Raw genomic sequence first — 16,382 nt, 5'->3', positions numbered from 1 at the left:
TAGAATCCCTTCCTGTTATCTTTCACATCCCTAGCCAAGTTTCATTCTAACTGGGCTTTGGTTTCCTAACCTGGTCCCTAGCTTCCCGGACAACATCCCTGTACTCTTCCCAGGCTGCCTGTCCTAGCTTCCACCTTTTATAAAGCTCTTTTTTCCCTCTAAGTTTCCTCAGCAGCTCCTTATCCATCCAAGGAGGTCTCCTGGCCCTCCTGCTGCACTTCCTTCTCGTTGGGATGCAACACTCCTGAGCTTGTAGCAGGTGATCCTTGAATAGCAACCAACCGTCTTGGCCACCCCTGCCCTCTATGGCTATATCCCATGGAACCTTACTGAGCAGGTTCCTGAAGAGGCCAAAGTCTGATCTCTTGAAGTCCAGGGCAGTGAGCTTGCTGCACGCTCTTCTCACTGTCCTGAGGATCTCAAATTCGACCATCTCGTGATCGCTGCATCTGAGGCTGCCCTGGAGCATCACATTTCCAATGAGCCCTTCCCTGTTGGTGAGCACAAGGTCAAGCATGGCACCTCTCCTTGTCGGCTCCTCTATTACTTGCAGAAGGAAGTTGTCTTCCACACAATCGTGGAACCTCCTGGATTGCTTGTGCCGGGCCATACCATCATTCCAACAGATGTCAGGGTGGTTGAAGTCCCCCATGAGAACAAGGGTCTGCAAGTGTGAGGCTTTTCCTATCTGCCTATAGAGTGCTTCATCCGCAGATTCCTCTTGATCAGGCAGCCTATAACATATCCTCACAGGAATGTCTCCCATTGCTGTTTCCCCTTTAACCCTGACCCATAAGCTCTCTGTTATCTGCTCCCCTGTCCCCAGACAGAGTTCCATACTCTCCAGTCTATCTCTAACATAAAGGGCAACTCCCCCTCCACGCCTGCCAGTCCTGGCTTTTCTAAAGAGCCTGAACCCTTCCATTGCAACACTCCAGTCATAGGAGCCATCCCACCATGTTTCTGTGATGTCTGTTATATCACACCCCCATAGATGTGCACACATCTCTTAATTCCTCTTGTTTGTTCCCCATGGTACAGGCATTTGTATAGAGGCATCTGAGCTGAGCTCCAAATGAAGCTGGCTCATTGGCTGGAGCAGCCGGAATATCTCTACATTGCTCCGAGCATTTATTATAGGTGCTGGCAACTGACTGGGAGTGCTGGGATGGAATGATGCCCCCCCTCCCCCAACACAATATATGTACCAATTTGTGTGCATGTATCTGGCCAAGGACTTCTTCAGAAATATTTTCTAGAAATAAATGGACACATTGAGGGTGGTTTTTGGTTTGTTTTGGGTTTGTTTGGTTTTGTGGGTTTGTTTTTTTAACTGGGAAGTAGACATGCAAACTTCTACTAAAGCAGTTTTGAAAACCAGGCCATCCAGGTAAAAGAGATGTAAAAGCAATGCCTTCATGGTTTGTTCTGTGTGTACACAGATGTAACTCCAGGTACCATCAGCCACAGTCAACACTGGTTCAGTTTTGTAGTCTTTCCCTTTTAAGCAATAGAACAGAGTCATTTTGTCCCTGTATTGTATCACTGTTAAACTTGTTACCAAGCCCAAAGTAATCCTCTTCAGAGTCCCACCTCAGTGGTTATCTTGTGCTCACATCTGTTACACAGACCTCTAGCCTGAGCTGTAGCTGGATACATCCCACTAAAGCAAATGCTTTCCAAACTTGTTGCAATGGGAGCTGCTTTATTTGGTTTGTGTTGGATTAATATCTGCTGGAAAGAGTCCTGTGGAGCCTGGTAGAGAGTGAATCTGCCAGCAGTAAGTGGGCAGGCCTTTGCAGATTTTACTTACTTTGGTCTTCCTTCTAGCTTTGCTCTGGCCAAGGGTGTACCTGATGGTGTATTCACCTGAAGTCAGCTTATTCTTTAAAGACTGTTATGCTGTCCTGATTGCCTGTGGAGTCTGCTATGATTGCTCTGCTGTACTTGCATGGCCAAAAGCCATGCCTTGATTTTTTACAGATGAGATGTTTCCCAGCCTGCTCTCAACACTGATTTCTCTCTCTGGTAAAGGTACAAGCCTCGTGAGAAACTGAAGGTTAATTTCGGAACTCCAGAGTTCTTGGCTCCTGAAGTGGTGAACTATGACTTCGTTTCCTTCCCAACAGACATGTGGAGTGTTGGTGTCATCACATACATGTTGTGAGTAACCCTGGGGGCTGTGTCGAGGAAGAATGTGGCTGCCCCTGAGCCCATCTGCCTGTGACTTCTCCTAACTCTTTCTGTTAAAAACCCAGCCCTTAATGCAAAGGCACGTTGCTGGGCATACTAAGTCTCTAAACAACAAATAATCCTTTTGATAAATGTGTACATGCTCTTCTCACCACCTTACTCAGTATGGTAAAATGGATCAGGTCTCTTTTTACTTAGAAAAGTTGCCACAAGCATGTCAGAGTTTTCATTTTTGATGGTGTTCTTGAGGACATGGATTATTTTCAGATTTGCAATCTGATCATTTTAGTAGCTTGGAGTTGGTGTGCGTCTGTACAGAGGAATTAGTGTTGGGTGTTAACGCTGTGGGTCTAAAAAACGTCATGTCACAAATAGGGTTAAAACTTTTCTTTGGTATATCTGGGTGGTCACCATGGACAGCTTGTCTGTCCAAATTGTCTGCCTTCTGACGAGCTGACTTTGAATCCCAGAATCTTTCACAGATGCTTTCTGTAAACTGGATACATTTCTGGTTTAAATTTTTGTGTGATCCAAAGCCCAACTGCGTGAAGTAATAAACGACTGAAGCAATAAATTTGGGGTTAGAGGCTAATTGAAACAAGTACACTATAGGTCAGAATTGCGTTTAACTCAAGCCAGATAAGGATATCGGCCTTGATTCAGGAAAGCTCTTGAATCCCCCTAGCTGTCCCAGCTGGAAAGGCACTGATGTACCTACCTAGAACCTGAGTGAATTAATTTCCTTTGGGCTCTCCCTATTAGTAATGCTCTCTGACATAGCTGAGTGAACTGCTAGAGAGTAACACTAACATTTACAATGCTGTGTTGTTCCACACTGTTGGCTTATCTTGGTAGGGATTGTGTGGAACACTCCATAGCTGAGAGTCTTTTCCTCTCCATAAGCTAACAATAGTTGTAAAGCAGAGGATTCACAGAAGGAAAAACACATCTTGCATTTAACAACTACTGATTTCCCTCCCCTTCTTTCTTTTTTTAAGGCTTAGTGGCCTGTCCCCATTCCTGGGAGAAACTGATGCAGAGACAATGAATTATGTACTCAATTGCAGCTGGGATTTTGATGCAGAAGCATTTGAACAGCTATCGGAGGAAGCTAAAGACTTTATTTCCAGACTACTCGTGAAGGAGAAAAGGTACTTCTTTGTCCAATTGTGAGGACAGTAGCACCTAATGACATCATTAAATTTCTCCTACCTAACTGTGTTGATTGCATGCAGCAATGAGAATTCACTACCTGACACTTTTAATGCTATATCTGTGCTTGGTGAGCAGTTCCTCAGTGATTCAAAAGCCCCTATTTAAAAGGAAAATGTCTATGTACCTTGACTGAAGAAAGTTGCTTTTCATAATAGCCTCAATATAGGCAGATCAGAGGAAATCTGGGGGGACTTTTCTGTGTAGAAATATGTCTTTAGTATTCCTTCTCTGAGCAAAAGCTGTTTCTGTTGTTGCCTTGGATTCTCACAAGCCTGACACAAATTGCAAAAATGTCTCTGGAATGTCATGGAGGATAAATGGAAGCTGCAGCTGCAAAAATGCCCATTGTTCTCTTCTAAAGCACTCTACATGCATTTGGTGGACATTAAGGAGCATTTGGGACTTAACTGCATTTGGCTTCCCAGTCTTGGCTCCACTGAAATAAAAAGTGATTGCACAATGTGAAACAACAGGGGAGAGTGAGGATGACATTGATGTCAGACTGTGGCAATGGGGCTGGGTGAGTGAGTAGAGAGATTTTTCTCTTGCTGATAGTGATATAATACTAATTAAGCCAGGAAATGAGACATACAGTAAAACGAATTAGATGTCCAAGGGGAATTCAAAGGAGTGCTTAGAATACTAACAACTTCCATATCATTATCTAAATTAGACAAATCAGTTCTAGTACTAACCACATATGAACAGTAAGTGATATGAAAAGCATAAAAAGAACATCATAAGGGAATTCAGTTTGGATATAAGGAAGAAGTTCTTCCCTGTGAGGGTGGTGAGGCACTGGCACAGGTTGTCCAGAAAAGTGGTAAATGTGCCATTCCTGGCAGTGTTCAAGGCCAGGCTGAACAGAGTCTTGAGTGATATGGAGATATCCCTACCCATGGCAGGGGGTTGGAACTAAATGATCTTAAGGTCCCTTCAACCCAAACTCTATGATTCCGTATTGCCAGCAAGAGAACACAAAGGGATTTTTTCAGACATGAGAAAAACACACCCAAACCATAAAAAGGCAAAATGCAGCATATAACCACAGCTCAATCAAACCACTGCAGGCTTTTCACACTGCTCACACCTTGAACTAGAGGGTGCAGGAATTGCCACTCACTAGTGTTGGTGCATTTAAGGCAGTTTCTTTATCAGTAATGCTGAGGAGCACAGGGCACAGAATGGCAGCTAGGGCAGCTGGGTTTACATGGCAGATTTCCTCTTCCGCAGCTGCCGGATGAGTGCAACGCAGTGTCTGAAACACGAATGGTTAAACAACCTACCTGCTAAAGCCAGGAAGTTCAAGCTTCGCCTGAAGTCCCAGTTGTTGCTGCAGAGTTACATGGCTCACAGAAAATGGAAGGTAAATAGACAAACTCTGGCAAATCTACTTCCAGAGGGAAAATCAGCTCAACACAGGCAGAGCCATTCCCTGCTTTGTTTTTTGTATAGTGGCTCGCTGCTGTCCACAGGCTTCTTTCTTGAAGTTTAACCATGCCAAGTGCAAGGTCCTACACCTGGGTCAGAGCAATCCCAGGCACAGAAACACGCTGGGCAGGGGAGAGATTCAGAACAGCCCTGTAGAGGACTTGGGGGTGCTGGTCAATGAGAAAATGAACATGAGCCAGCTTCAGTGCGCGCTTGCAGCCCAGAAAGCCAACTGCATCCTGGGCTGCATCAAAAGGAGTGTGACCAGCAGGTTGAAGGAGGTGATCCTGCCCCTCTATTCTGCTCTCGTGAGACCTCACCTGGAGCATTGTGTGCAGTTCTGGTGTCCTCAACATAAAAAGGACATGGATCTGTTGGAACAAGTCCAGAGGAGGGCCATGAGGATGATCAGGGGACTGGAGCACCTCCCGTATGAAGATCGGCTGAGAAAGTTGGGGCTGTTCAGCCTGGAGAAGAGAAGGCTGCGTGGAGACCTCACAGCAGCCTTCCAGTATCTGAAGGGGGCATATAGGGATGCTGGGGAGGGACTCTTCATTAGGGACTGCAGTGATAGGACAAGGGGTAACGGGTTCAAACTGAAACAGGGGAAGTTTAGATTGAATATAAGGAAGAAATTCTTTCCTGTTAGGGTGGTGAGGCACTGGAATGGGTTGCCCAGGGAGGTTGTGAATGCTTCATCCCTGGCGGTGTTCAAGGCCAGGTTGGACGAGGCCTTGGGTGATAAGGTTTAGTATGAGGTGTCCCTGCCTATGGCAGGGGGTTTGGAACTTGATGATCTTAAGGTCCTTTCCAACCCTAACTATTCTAGGATTCTTGTAAATATGAGTTTGGAAAGTGTATTTTTACTGGTAAACTAAGGATTTTTCTCCTGCACAATTATACTGATTCTAGTTTTAGCAAGTTTGGTTTCAATTTTTGCTCCTTCTGATCGGTGTTTAAAAGTTTTACACCTTTTTTTCTTTACAAGTTCAGAGACTTCAGATACTACTTAGCTTTAAATGTTCTTCACTTGATATTGGAGACTTTTTTTTCCATTGACAACAGTTCCATTGTTCTGTTGTCACTATGGAGTAGGGACACAACATAAGGCAGTTTTGTCTCTTGTTGCAGCTAGCAGAAGTGTGGAAGAGAGAAAAAGTTAGGCTTAAACCCATTCAGAGAACTCTCAGGACCTGTCTGATCACCTCATGCTCCTTCAGAACTAAATGTTATGAGGAACTGATAGATAAGAATTTTTACTGGAGTCTCTGTTGGACTGTAAGTAATGGATCCTGAAAGGTGAATACAAGTGATCTTTCTTGGTACAAAGAAGCCTGAGGAAAACTCAGTGAGGGCCATTTCCTTTTCTTTTGTCACTGGAAAGCTGCAGTTCCTTGCCAAGTAGCTAAACCAGAGGGTTACACATTTTCCATTCCTGCAGCCCAGCCATTTGGTTGCAGACTTCTGCACTTGTATTTTAAAAAATACATAAAGACATATCACTATGCAATTTGTAATAATGGTGCAGAAGCTGCCATCAATCTTGTTCTGCAGTGGTCATCTCCCAGTACAAAGCTGTTCTGCACTGCAATCCACACAAGGTGTGTATCACTAGTGGTAAATCCATTTATCAGGGAGAAAAATCTGTCAGCTACAGAAAAGGTCCTTTACCTCAGCTGTACTTACGTTTGTACTGTTGTGTTCTGTTCACAGAAACATTTTTATGTAGTGGCTGCTGCTAACAGGCTGAAGAGATTTCAAACTATGTCTGTCAAGCTTGCATAAGCTTGTGTGAAGCATCTGCTACTCTCAGAGCCATGGAAGACATGATGTGACATCATGGAAGAACTCAGAATCTTCAGTAATTTCTACACCTTTGTTTTCTAATAAAAGGTTTCTGTCTGTCCTCAAATATTGTGTGTGTACTGCAGAGCTTCCAGAAGTGCCTCGAGGAAGAAGTACTAGAATTATTTCTAAAAGCAGAAGTTACCTTGTTTTGTTTTTACAAGTTTTTCGTTGTTGTACGTAGTAATGGAAAAACATGGCTGTTACTGGGGCTGACTTCTTGCTGAAGGCTTTGATTCTGCAGAATGTTGTTGGGATGTTCATCCCATACAACATCTTGTCAGTCTTCTGTTTCTCACAGTGAACATGGGATCTCTGATGACTTTCTTCATGACTGAAGAGCACTGCCACAACAGTGGCACAATTTTTCCTCTGGTGTTTGTTACGTAGAACAGAAGACACCAACTATCCTTTTCTTCTGTAATTTTTTTCAAAAATGTTATTTTTTCCCCAAAACATGATGATGATTCAGTGCAGCTACACAGAGTTGAATGGTTTGGGTTTGTTGGCTTTTTTTATTCTACTCTCTTTAAAAAGAAACAATTGTATCCTGTAACTCCATAGTTAGGAAATAGGAGGAATCCTGGGTTAAAGCAACTTAAGTCAGTTGGCTGTTCCTTATGGTGGGTTCAGTTGAGCTGAATGGATTGAACTTTTGGAAGGAGATGGGTGAAACTTCCACAGATCAAAATCACCTAATGACCCCTGCATCTATGCAAAAAGATCTCATGTTGTCCAGAAAAGAAGAGACTCCAGATATCCTTTACATGTGTTTAAACTTGTAAGTGGCTTCAACTGCAGCCATTAGTTCTGTAAGTTTTAGTTTGGGGATTTTATTTTCCTTTCAGACAATTTTAATGAAGTCTGAGAGGTTGATACAGTTTGATGTGTAAAACAGGTTTTATTGCTATTTAGTGCCAGGGACATGGTGTGCTGCTGGAATCTGCCTTCAGCCCAGTTAGGAGGTTGAAGCCGTTTCCCCTCCCACTTTGCGCCTCAACATTAAATGTTTTCTTCACAATACTAACTACTTTTGTATTTTAAACTTTTTCCTGATGCATAAAGAGTCTCTCAGCTAAAAGTATAACATTATTTATTAAGCCTCTGGTTTCCCTTATTCCTGTTCTAGATTCTGCAAAACACTGTGTGAGCTGGATGGACTCCCTATCAAAATAAGAAACTATAGCACTAAAACCAGCTTTCCAGCAAAGGCATCAAACCGCTGTAAAGTTCCCTTTAATTTTACGGACTTGCATGCCCCTTGAATTAGCAAAAGTACTGGTTGCTAATGAAGAGGTTTTAAAACTGACTTACCCTACTCTAGTTATTTTTTCTGCTCTAGTGCTTCTCACTTTGCAAAGTCCTGAATGCTGGACTTCAGCATTTCCAGAATTGAGACAGATCATTATTAAAATCAAGTGTAATAATCTTGACAGTGTATCACCTTCTGTGAAGGCCCACTTTTGTCCATGTTTTCCTCCCACAGTGGTTCTGCATGCTAAATGTGATTGTATTAATTGGTTTGTATATTTCTGAATTAATACTCATAAATGTCATTAAGGTGGAACAAGCCTATTCCTCAGTTTTGGTTTAATCTCTCCCACCAAGAAAAGCCCAAAACATCTCTGAAAAGATCTTAATGGCGGAATGCTACTGGTAGTATGCTGGGTTTTCTCCCATCCTGAGGACCCTCTGCCACATATTACATCAGCCTTTCAACACCAGACATTTTGCTACAGCTTTTACTCAGTGTGGGTTAATTATCCAATATTTTCTCTGCACATCAAGCATTAGTTTGGAGTCCATTCCAGTAACAGTTATTGTTACATTTCATAATTCTTCTCTGGAATGAAATTAGCTCTTGCTAGTTAAAGTTGGCTTCAAGTGATCTCCTTTTTCATGTATTAGGAAAAGTGAAAGGAGAATGGGACATTTTAATTTTCCAATTACTGTGTGCTTCTTCCTGCCTTTCTAAGAGAGTAACACACAGATGCTCTTTGCATCTTGTATGTATTTCTTCTCCATTTTCTACGCTTTGCAGTCTTGTATGTATTTCTTCTTCATTTTCTACAAAACAAAAGAGCATCTGGCCAGCAGGATTACTATTTTGTTTCTAATAGAAATCCCGTTAGATTTGGCAGCCATCCCATGGTTCTGCAGTACAGGGGAACCCACCTCTGCAGCCTTATAGGACGTTTCACCACATCCTATGCATTTTGGTTTGGGGTCTACAAAAAGCTAAAAGGACAAACAACAGGTGACCTGTGAGTCACTGGAACAGTAACTGTGACAAAAAAGCTAGCCCATACACTATATCTAAAGCAGTTAATGGCATCAGCTACTGCAATCCTGCTGTGGTGCCACCCAGGTAAGCAGGAGGATGCACAGCAGCGAGGCCTTTGGCAAGCCATTAAAATACTGCTAAGAAGCTCAGGTTGGGCAGCGTTTCAAATCTAAATGCTCACACACAGAATCATAGAATAGTTAGGGTTGGAAAGGACCTTAAGATCATCAAGTTCCAATGCCCCTGCCATGGGCAGGGACACCTCGCTCTAAACCATATCACCCAAGGCCTTGTCCAACCTGGCCTTGAACACTGCCAGGGATGGAGCATTCACAGCCTCCCTGGACAACCTATTCCAGTGCCTCACCACCCTAACAGGAAAGAATTTCCTCCTTGTATCCAGTCTAAAAGATTGAGGTAATTTATCTTTTTTCTTACGCATACTTTGGTTTTCTGGATTGTTTTGAACAACAGAGCAAGAGAAATGGGCTGAAGACTGATTCGTTTCATTACAGTTATGCCAGCCCTGCTGGTGTAACTGTACTGCTAAAAGTAATGCTTTTCCTTCAAAACTGTATTTTGAGTAGCTGGGATGAATGTGTAAGACCACAGAAGTTGCCTCTAAGGACTACAGCGCAGGGCACTTGCCTGTTCTCTTAAGTTTATGACTGCTAGATGCGAAAACCTGTACTGCCCAGACAAGATACTTGTCCCCTGGACATCTGCTGCTTTGAAGTGAAGACATCACCTGTTTGTGTTTCATTTTGCATTCTAAGAGGTTTATACATGACAAGTGCCAAGAACCTTTTCTTTCTACTGTTTTTATTGTTTCTTGGAATATCTGGGACCCCTTACAACCACAAGAGACTTCAGTTCCGTATTGGTCATGAAAAATAAATCAAATTCAGTGACAAAACAATGTTTCTTCAACAGTACAAAATATAATAAAAATTCATCAGTCTTAATTTCTCTACTAACAAGGCACTTAGTCCCCTCCCTCTTTTTTTTTCCACTACTTCCAGGCAGGGGCCCAGGTGCATATAACTTAGAACTTACAGCATTAAAATGTTACCTGCTTTTTGCAGTGAAAGAATGAGGCTGTCCTACCACACAATGCCATAGCTGCTCAGGTAGGAGCCTGGCGAGTAGTCAGACATGTCCCTTGTAAGATTGCCTCAACTGTTGTGTCATTTACTAAAAATAACATTCTTTAAAATTATCTAATAAGTAAGCTGGCTACCAGACAGCCATCACTCATATGCTACAAGGTCTCTTGTTAGAGCAGAGGGAGAGTTAAAATTCTGAGCAAGGAGAAGATACATTTCTAAGTGGCGCTACAGACACACTCCTACTTGCCTCTTGTGCCTTAGCAGCATTTTCCAGGATTTTCTTTTTCCATTCTTCATAGTCTTGCTTTGTTTCAGTCTTCGGCTGTTTACATGGCATCTCCTCATCATCTTCAGATCCTATGAGAAGGAGACAGTCAATGACAGGCTACTACAGACAATATGTATGTTGCTAGGAATAACCATGGCAGTGAGCAAATGTACAGACACACACAAGCACAGGGTCTGTCACTGTGTTGTGGATGGTTTGCTGCTCCTCAGCTGCCAGAACTTCTTCACCTCTTCACCTTTGTGTTTGAATGGAATAGTTGTCCTGAATTCTACTAGGACTACTCAGCATAAACACCACTGTCCTTCTGCTGCTTCTCTTTGTCCTTTCATGAGCTAGTGGTCTGCAGAATGCAGTAAGCTGTCGTGAACTGAGTATTATGGCATATTGCACAACTAAAATACTAAGCAGCAATATAGCTCAGAACTGCACTGGTGAGGTGAGTTTTAGTTCATAGCTGAACACAACTTACCATCTTCTTTCTCGCAGTGCTTCCGATTGGTCTGAAAGCTTTCAGGTTTCTCTGCAACCACTGGAACGTCTTCTTCTAAAAAAAAAATAACAAAGCTGCTTGGTGTTTGGGGCCCCAAGGATGGTGCTCTAGATGGAATTCTTTAACAGCAGGGCCACCCTCCAAAAGTACTGTCTCCCATTCAGAGCATTCCCTGGTCCAGATGGATGCTCAAGCTGTACATGCAGAGATGCCAACACACTTCAAGGGTTGCACAGACTGATTGGCTGCTTTAACTAGTATTTCTACTGCATTTGTAATCACAGTGATCCATCATGTTCATATCCCAAACCCACACTGCTACCCTTCATTGCTCAGGCAGGATTATTAGTTATTTCTTCTCCTTCTATCCCATTTCCACACTTTGTTTTTCAGATGCCCACAACATGCAGAAGCTGTCCATACATACAGATGCACATTCTTCCCTGAACTGGCACACAAATTCCCAGCTGTCATTAGCTGCTTCAGTGGTAGATTGGGGTTTCTATAGGGCACTGCACTATGGAAATGTCCATGCCTAGGGAGAGAGCAGCAGCTTTTTGTTTGGGTACAGGCAGCATTCTAGAAGACTTCATGATATGAAGCATGAAGACAGGGTGAAGAAGACGTACTGTCTGTGGGAGAGTAAGAATAAAAGCCTGGGAAAGGAAAAAGGAAGCAAGTAGGAAGGAGCAGGTTCAAGGACGGGAAGATGTGTATCGTATTTCAATCTTCCTCCTCCACAAAAAGGAGTGGAAAGAGCTGCAGGTTCAAATGGTGAGAAGTGACGGTGACAGGTAATGGATGAATTAGTACCAGGAAAGCAAGGCTTAGGCTTGTTCATCCTGTAGCAGGGGAAGGAAAATGCAGAAGTGAGTCAAAGCAAGAGAGGCAGCAAGATGCTTATGTTAACATGTCACACAAATTAACAGGATGCGGAAAGCAAGCAAGAAGGAGGAATCTAAGAAGTTCAGGTAGTATGGGAGAAGCAGAGAAATAAACTGCAACAGAAGAGGACACGAGGAGCACTGAGATTTTGATAAGAGAGGAAAATACTTATTTCTGGCCTTGTCACGTGCTAAGCTGTTGCGACATCCCCAGAAACAATAACTGTAACTGGGACTGTGGGAAATTTTGGAATGGCTGGCAGGGGACAGGTGGGTGATCAGAATGAAACCACCAGTGGAAATTAGAGAAAGGGCTGTATTACAGGGATAAAGCTGAAAACTTACTGCTGAGCTGCTGGTTCATCTTCTCCAGCTGATTGCAGAGTCGGTCAAATATTGCTTTTTTCACCCCAGATATAGCCAACATTTTAGTTTTGTCCACTTTTAGCTTCAAATACCTACAAGAGAAAGTTATCTTTGTAACTCCAGCAACTGTTACTCAGGTGAGGAGACATTTACGATACCAACACTGCCTGTGAGAATTATGAAGATGGGCCTGATTTTTTTTTTTTTGTCCTATCTAATCCTTGTCTGTCCCAAATTTGCTTAAAACAAAAAAGACCCTTCCACCATGCAATCAGTACACCTCAGGAACTAAGAGTCAGGGTTAGTTGAGGTTACATAAGGAAATTCTATTAAGAAAAGCAACTCTTCAGATTTTGAAGGAACCTGAATAAAATCCTACTACTGCAAAAAGCTGACTGGAACCCCTATGTCACACAAACATTTGTCAGGAATTGCTTCACAAGACTTTTACAAGGTGTAATACTGAAGAGGGAAGACATCTGCATGCAAGAAAACTCTTAAAAAGGGTTGGCTGAGTTAGGTTCTCCTGACACGTCTTCCAAGCCAATACAGGCCTACTACACCTATTGCATCCATTGCTCAAAGGTTAGAGCACCCTCAGGGTGTGACACTGTGGGGTTTAGGGCTTTTTCTTCCTCAGCGTGGCTACTTCTTGGTGCTCAGCAGTAAGCTAGCTGCTATCCTTGCACCAAAAGCAGCATTTCACCAAAAGCTGTGCAACATTTTGCTTTGTGCCCAGCTCAAAATCTATCCTGGCAATGTAAAAAAAAAAAAATAAAAAAAAAAAAAATCCCACTTTTCCCAGGTTCAGCTGTAATAGGTATTTTTCTCCTTCTTATCTGGTGCAGTGTTGTGTTTGGGATTTAGTCTGAGAACAATGTTGGTAACACACCAATTATTTAGTTGTTGCTCAGCAGTGCTTACTGTGATCCAGGACATTTCAGTCTCTCATACTCTGCCAGTGAGGAGAGGCACGGGAAGCTGAGAGAAAGCAGAGATAGGACACCTGACCCAAAATAGCCAAAGCGGTATTCCATTCCTCAGCACGTCATGCCCAGTAGAGAAACTGGGAGGAGTCACCCAGAAGGCCCAGATCACTGCTTGGGCTGGCAAGTGGTGAGCAATTGCACTGTGCATCAATTGCACTTAAGTTTTCTTTTCATTTTCCTTTTCCCCTTTTAGTTTCATATTCTCTCCCCTTGTTGTTTTCCTTATCATTATTATTAGTGGTAGTAGTAGTAGTTTGTATTATACTTGAGTTTTTGGACTGTTCTTATCTCAACCCGTGGGTTTTACATTCTTACCATTCTCCTCCCCATCCTGCCAGGAGCTGGAGGGAAGAAGAGCGGCAGTGAGTGAGCAGCTGCATGGTGCTGAGTTACTGGCTGGGCTTAAACCACAAGACCACTAAATCTGAAAAATGTTACTAAGTGATTATGTTATGCTGGTTAGACTGAGAGGAAGGAGAGTGAAATGCTAAACACTAACAAAAGTTTTTTCAGCCACTGTCATGGATACAAGCTAATGGAATTATCACAGCATCAATTACTTCTGCTCTCTCCTGAAGGCAAATACAGTGTAGGGTGGAAACTTCACTGTAAAGAAATGCCTGGTTTGATACAGCTGTCTCCATTTCCAGGAGAGTGGGCTAAGCAAGACCCTTCAGACAGACTGAAGGAATCAGCTGCTTACATTGTAAGTGCTATTTCTGTTTGGTATCTCAGTAAGCATTTAAGCCCATAAAGATCCCTCAAGCGCTACTGACCTGCATGCAGTGAATAGTGCAGCCGTTACAAAGAGTGGTTTTGAGAAATCAAGGTCCATTTTCTGTGCTTCAGGGAGGCTGGATTCATACCTAAAGAACAACAATATGAGTGATAATTGTATAATGCACTTGCCTCAGATGAAGCTGTTGACCAGAGCGCTTCAGTGACTGCTTTTGTTAAAGTATGTATTGATGTGTAAGAACCTATTGTTTTTACAGTTACAGTAATGTGCATTTTGAGACATTTGCTTCTCCAGAGGGGAAGATTTATTTCTACTGAGCATTGCTTCTCAACTGTGATGTGACCAGAAGTTAAATGGAAGACAGTGTGATGGTATGGAAAAATACAGGGTCTAAGAGTCCTGTATTTTTTAAACTATTCCAAATTGAAGAATTGCGATTCACTCAGACAATACTAAGATTCACAGATTCACAGTCTAACATGCATTCTAAAAAGCAGCCTAGATAAATGGCTGGACTGTCAGCACTACAAACTCACCTCACCACTCATCAGTGGGAGATACCTGGCCCTTCCAGCTATCAAGATCTTTACACACCTAACAAACAAAGAATTTTACTAGTGGTTACCAATGTGCTCACGAGAGCTTACTCACCTCTGGAGTATTTCTGAAGCAGTGTTCACTGCCTCTGTGCAACAAAACTGCACAGCCAAGTCTCGCATTCTCAGTCTGGGGTTCACCTCTAGCAAACACTCCAAAGACTTCATGGAGCTCTGGTAGGTAGTCTTGTTCAAGCCAGAGAGTTTAACGAAACAGCTCTTTCAAGAAAACAAACCACAAGAATTAGCAAAATTCCTGCCAACATTTTATTCAGGCAACCAAAATAGATTTGGGAGAAACTACACAGTGCCATAAAGTTCAACTGCTACACTAAACAAATTTGTGCAATGATGTAAATTTGACTGGACACAGGAAGATTAACAACCTAGGAACGCGACATCTCTTAATTCAGTGGTATTTTTAGACTGTTTCCCTGGAAGTAAGGCTTATCTTTTCCATATATTATATCATGGCCCTTTAACAATCCTTTTATTTGGTTAAAAACAAAGGTAACGAAGATCTGCTACTCCTCATTGGTCAGCTTCAATTAAATTCTCTGTCTGTGACTGGACAGTCACAAACAACTTGTACCAGACCATTACCATCTACCTGCAGGTCTGCAGATAGTGGTTTACAGGTACCTCTAGTACCTGTGAATACTGGAGAGAGGGATTCCTTACAGCCACTGCTCCCCTTCCACAGTAAATGGGACAGATCTTAAATTTAACACCCTTGCTATGGATCTATTAATCTAAAACCTCTGAAATTATAGGAAGCAAGCTCAGCTTGCAAAGTGACGGGGCTCAATTTGCCCTGTTTCAAAATCTGAGTAGTGAAAGCTCCAGTACTGTCTAACAGCACACTACTGGGTCTAGGGTAACGTCAGTTATCATTACTACCCATTTCCTGCTCCCAACACACACTAAACAGAACAGTGATTTCAGTGCACTTATAGAGAACACACCAGCCAGCCAAGTCACACATTTCAGCTTACTTTGTCAACTGGCTGTTTCATGAAGCTAGCTGCTAGGTCCAGGCACATCACAGCACCACTTGTAGCTGTCATCTGAGCCATCAATCCCGTGCATTTCACCTGGGATAGCCGCAGGTACTCTTCTGCTTTTCTGCAAAACACCCCGCGTACAAACCCGTCAGCCAAGCCACCTACAAGCCCGTGAGAGCGACAGGACAGGGGCTGATCCCGGGTTTGCCCAGCCCAGAACCGCGGCTGCAGAGCGTGTTCAAGGGAAAGGGCTGCTGCAGGGCTCGGCGATCCACGCTCACGCCGCCCTTCCCTCATCACTGGCAGCCCGGGGCCCGCGGCAGAGACTCTATTGACCGCCGCACCCTCAAGCCTGTGGCTTCTCTCACAGCGATCGGAGCTCGAAGGCGCCCGAGGTGGCTGCGGCTGCGCAGGGCCGGGACCGCCCGGGAAGGAGCCCAGAGGCGCAGCGCTGCCAGGCCCCGGCAAGCCCCGCTCCTGTCATCCACCCGCGGTACCTGATGACGCCGGGCTGCGTGAGGCCCAGCCGCGCGCCCAGCCGCCGCACCTCTCCCCGCTCCATACGGCCGCCACCACTCCCACTCGCCCGCTGCAGCGCGCAAAACCCTGACGTACAGCAAAGCCCGGCAGGGGACTGGCCGGCCTTGCCGCCAATCATTGGCCGCTACGCCAATCGCCCTGGAGCGCTCCGCTTCCTCGGAGCGAACCAATGGGAAGGGCGGGGTGGGGCGGCGCAGTCACATGACGCTGCGAGGCTCTGCGGGTGCTGCTGGTGGGGGTGGTCTGTGGCGGCGCCGCGATCATGGTGAGGGGCGGCGGGGCCGGTGGGGGCGCTGGGTGCGGTCCGGGTGCTACCGTGTGCTACCGTGTGTACGAGTGGGAGGGGTCCAGTCCGCGCCCGCCGGTGGCTGAGGGGCAGGCCCGTCCGCCCGGGGCCGGGCTGCACCC

General features: G+C 44.2%; 2 protein-coding genes across 5 annotated transcripts in view; one reads left to right on the top strand and one right to left on the bottom strand.

Annotated features, from left to right (window-relative positions):
* The window catches only part of MYLK3 (myosin light chain kinase 3), a 36,963-nt gene extending 29,218 nt beyond the window's left edge, over positions 1-7,745 (top strand). For all 4 annotated transcript variants that reach the window (XM_061355642.1, XM_061355640.1, XM_061355639.1 and 1 more), the window contains exons 10-13: positions 2,035-2,163; positions 3,192-3,344; positions 4,642-4,774; positions 6,553-7,745. In XM_061355642.1, the coding sequence (XP_061211626.1) occupies positions 2,035-2,163; positions 3,192-3,344; positions 4,642-4,774; positions 6,553-6,624 (487 nt within the window). In that variant the 3' untranslated portion in view covers positions 6,625-7,745. The remainder of the gene's footprint in view (positions 1-2,034; positions 2,164-3,191; positions 3,345-4,641; positions 4,775-6,552) is intronic.
* Positions 7,746-9,712: 1,967 nt separating this feature from the next.
* Positions 9,713-16,028, bottom strand: ORC6 (origin recognition complex subunit 6). Its single transcript, XM_061355644.1, has 7 exons — positions 15,932-16,028; positions 15,426-15,555; positions 14,486-14,649; positions 13,872-13,961; positions 12,086-12,198; positions 10,836-10,910; positions 9,713-10,434 (listed from the first exon to the last, which is right to left on the bottom strand). The coding sequence occupies exons 1-7, from the start codon at positions 15,994-15,996 to the stop codon at positions 10,262-10,264; spliced, it is 810 nt and encodes a 269-aa protein (XP_061211628.1). The 5' UTR covers positions 15,997-16,028; the 3' UTR covers positions 9,713-10,261.
* Between the last annotated feature and the right edge of the window lie 354 nt (positions 16,029-16,382).

This window comes from Neopsephotus bourkii, unplaced genomic scaffold (genome assembly GCF_033783945.1).
Source record: "Neopsephotus bourkii isolate Nb327-2 ecotype Australia unplaced genomic scaffold, CSIRO-AGI_Nbou_v1 NB_818, whole genome shotgun sequence".
NCBI lineage: Eukaryota > Metazoa > Chordata > Aves > Psittaciformes > Psittacidae > Neopsephotus > Neopsephotus bourkii.
The sequence above is the reverse complement of the archived record's forward strand: the minus strand, read 5'-3'. Positions and strand labels throughout refer to the sequence as shown.

Bases quoted from the DNA above. Each gene is read 5' to 3' on its own strand.
- ORC6 (XM_061355644.1), bottom strand. From the start codon at position 15,996: ATGGAGCGGGGAGAGGTGCGGCGGCTGGGCGCGCGGCTGGGCCTCACG. The intron at 13,962-14,485 runs GTGAGTAAGCTC...GTTGTTCTTTAG, and splicing joins GCTTCAGAAATACTCCAGAG to GTATGAATCCAGCCTCCCTG. The intron at 10,911-12,085 runs GTAAGTTTTCAG...TTTTTTTTTTAG, and splicing joins GATGAACCAGCAGCTCAGCA to AAGAAGACGTTCCAGTGGTT.